The sequence below is a fragment of the Babylonia areolata genome, chromosome 20, assembly GCF_041734735.1.
Source record: "Babylonia areolata isolate BAREFJ2019XMU chromosome 20, ASM4173473v1, whole genome shotgun sequence".
NCBI lineage: Eukaryota > Metazoa > Mollusca > Gastropoda > Neogastropoda > Buccinidae > Babylonia > Babylonia areolata.
The window spans coordinates 43,918,232-43,920,731 of NC_134895.1; the positions used below are offsets into that span (position 1 = coordinate 43,918,232).

The 2,500-nt window shown below is 41.4% G+C and overlaps 1 protein-coding gene across 2 annotated transcripts in view; it reads right to left on the minus strand.

Moving 5' to 3' along the window:
- Positions 1 to 160: 160 nt before the first annotated feature.
- Positions 161 to 2,500, minus strand: part of LOC143295022 (uncharacterized) — a 46,830-nt gene continuing 44,490 nt past the window's right edge. For both annotated transcript variants that reach the window (XM_076606562.1, XM_076606563.1), the window contains one exon: positions 161 to 2,500. This exon is cut by the window's right edge and continues 1,303 nt beyond it. In XM_076606562.1, coding sequence (XP_076462677.1) covers positions 2,333 to 2,500 — 168 coding nt within the window. In that variant the 3' untranslated portion in view covers positions 161 to 2,332.

The window sequence follows — 2,500 nt, forward strand, 5'->3', positions numbered from 1 at the left end:
CAGCTGCATACTCAAATAGCTGTATGTATGACTTTGAAGTTTACACCAGAAAAAGAGTGACTTTTAAAAAATGGTCTAGATTATGAAGTAATTATATCTATCTATCTATCTATCTCTCTCTCTCTCTCTCTCTCTATATATATATATATATATCTGTGTGTGTGTGTGTTGGGTCTTACTGAATCAGGGTTATCACAAAAATCTGTAATATGATGAAAATGTGTTGTGAATGTCATTTTTTCTAATACTAATTGTAATCATAAAGCAGACAGGCACATTGTGAATACCCATGTTGAGTTTTTTCACATTGTATTAATTGTTTTCTCTATGATTAAGCTTATAATGCATTTCGTAATAGTTTAACAAAAAGTTCAGTTACATCTTATATATTTATATATGTATAAAATGTAACTTAACTTTATTACCTATCTTGTGTGTGTCTGTATGTTGGTCACACTTAGGTGCATTTCCTCTTTCATTTAAACAAAAGCAAGTGTGAGTTAGAACTGGTTTTTTTTTTTCCTTTGTGACTTTAATTTTGAAAAAAAAAAGAAAAAAAAAAGAGTAAAATCCAACACAACTTTGTGTGGTCTATATTTCTATGTTGGGAGGTGCACATGATTTTTGTTTTGCAATTGATTTTTAGTGTGTTTTGATTCACAAGGGAGTCTTGAAGGCCTTGCCTCTCATGTTTTACTGTGTTTCATCGATTTTCTTCATAAGTGGAAAATACATCATGTGTAACTCGATCATCGTAGTTCAAACTGCGCTGGACATCGCACTACGAAGTGTAAAAATCAACAATGTAACAATTGTCATCTCAGTGTCAGTTGCAAAGAGGTGTCAGATCGTGCGGACAGATCCATATAGGCGACACCACGTCATGTCAACAACATCGCAAAACACAGTCCTGACGTTATATCAACACCACCACCACAACGCCAGTGCTGACGTTGTTATGTAAACATCACCACATCGTGCAGTGCTGACGTCATGTCAACACCACCACAGCGTACAACACTGATGTCATGCCAACAGCACCACGCAGTACAATACTGACGTCATGTCAACAACACCACAACGCGAGTGCTGACGTTATGTTACCATCACCACAAAACATATTCGTGATGTTATGTCAACAGCACCACAAACGTACAATACCGACGTCAGGTCAAAACAGCACCACAACGTAGAATATTGACGTCATGTCAACACCACCACAAACACAGTACTGACGTCATGTCAACAACACCACAACGTACAACACAAACGTCATGTCAACACCACCACAAACACAGTACTGACGTCATGTCAACAGCACCACAACGTACAATACTGACGTCATGTCAACAAAACAACGTACAATACTGACGTCATGTCAATAACACAACGTACAACACAGACTTCATGTCAACAACACCACAACGTACAATGCTGACGTCATGTCAACAACGACACAACATACAATTCTGACGTCATGTCAACAACACGACAACGAATAACACAGACTTCATGTCAACAACACAACGTACAATACTGACGTAATGTCAACAACATAACAACGTACGATACTGACGTCATGTCAACAACAAAATGAACAAAACAAATTTCACGTCAACAACGCAACGTACAATACTGACGTCATGTCAACAACACAACGTACATTAATGACGTCATGTCTACACCAACACAACGTACAATACTGACGTCATGTCAACACCAACACGACGTACAACAGACGTCATGTCAACAACACCGCAAGGTACAATACGGACGTCATGTCAACAACAACAACAACGAACAACATAGACTTCATGTCAACAACACAACGTACAATGGTGACGCCATGTCAACAACAACACAACGTACAATACTGACGTCATGTCAACAACAACACAACGAACAAGACAGACTCCGTGTCAACATCACAACGTACAATGCTGACGTCATGTCAACAACAACACAACGTACAATACTGACGTCATGTCAACAACACCACCTGCAACACACAGTGCTGAACAGCGTCACGCGTTAAAGAAGAACAAGGCAGCATTTCATCATCATGGGCACGAGAGAGTGAGGTTATCATGCGTTGCTGAACCTAAGGCAGCGTTTCACCATCATCATCATCATCATCGTCACAGGAAAGTGATGTCACGAGTCTTGTTGAACCAAGGCAGAGCGTCATTCTTATGGACACCGGAGCGAGGCTTGTCAAGTGTTGTTGAACCAAATCAGAACGTCATTGTCGGCACAGAAGTAACGTTGTCACGAGTTGTTGAACCAAGGCTGCGTTTCAACATCATCATCATGGGCACAGGAAAGTGACGTATCACGTGCTATTGAACCAAGGCAGCTCGTCATCACTACCGGCGGCGGCGCGTATGGGGCGAAGGGGCGGCGGACCCTCGGAACGACGACAGACACGGTCCACGAGCACCGTGTCCAGCAATGACCCATTCACCGCCACCTGCTCCAACCTGGACCCCGCTGACGTAAC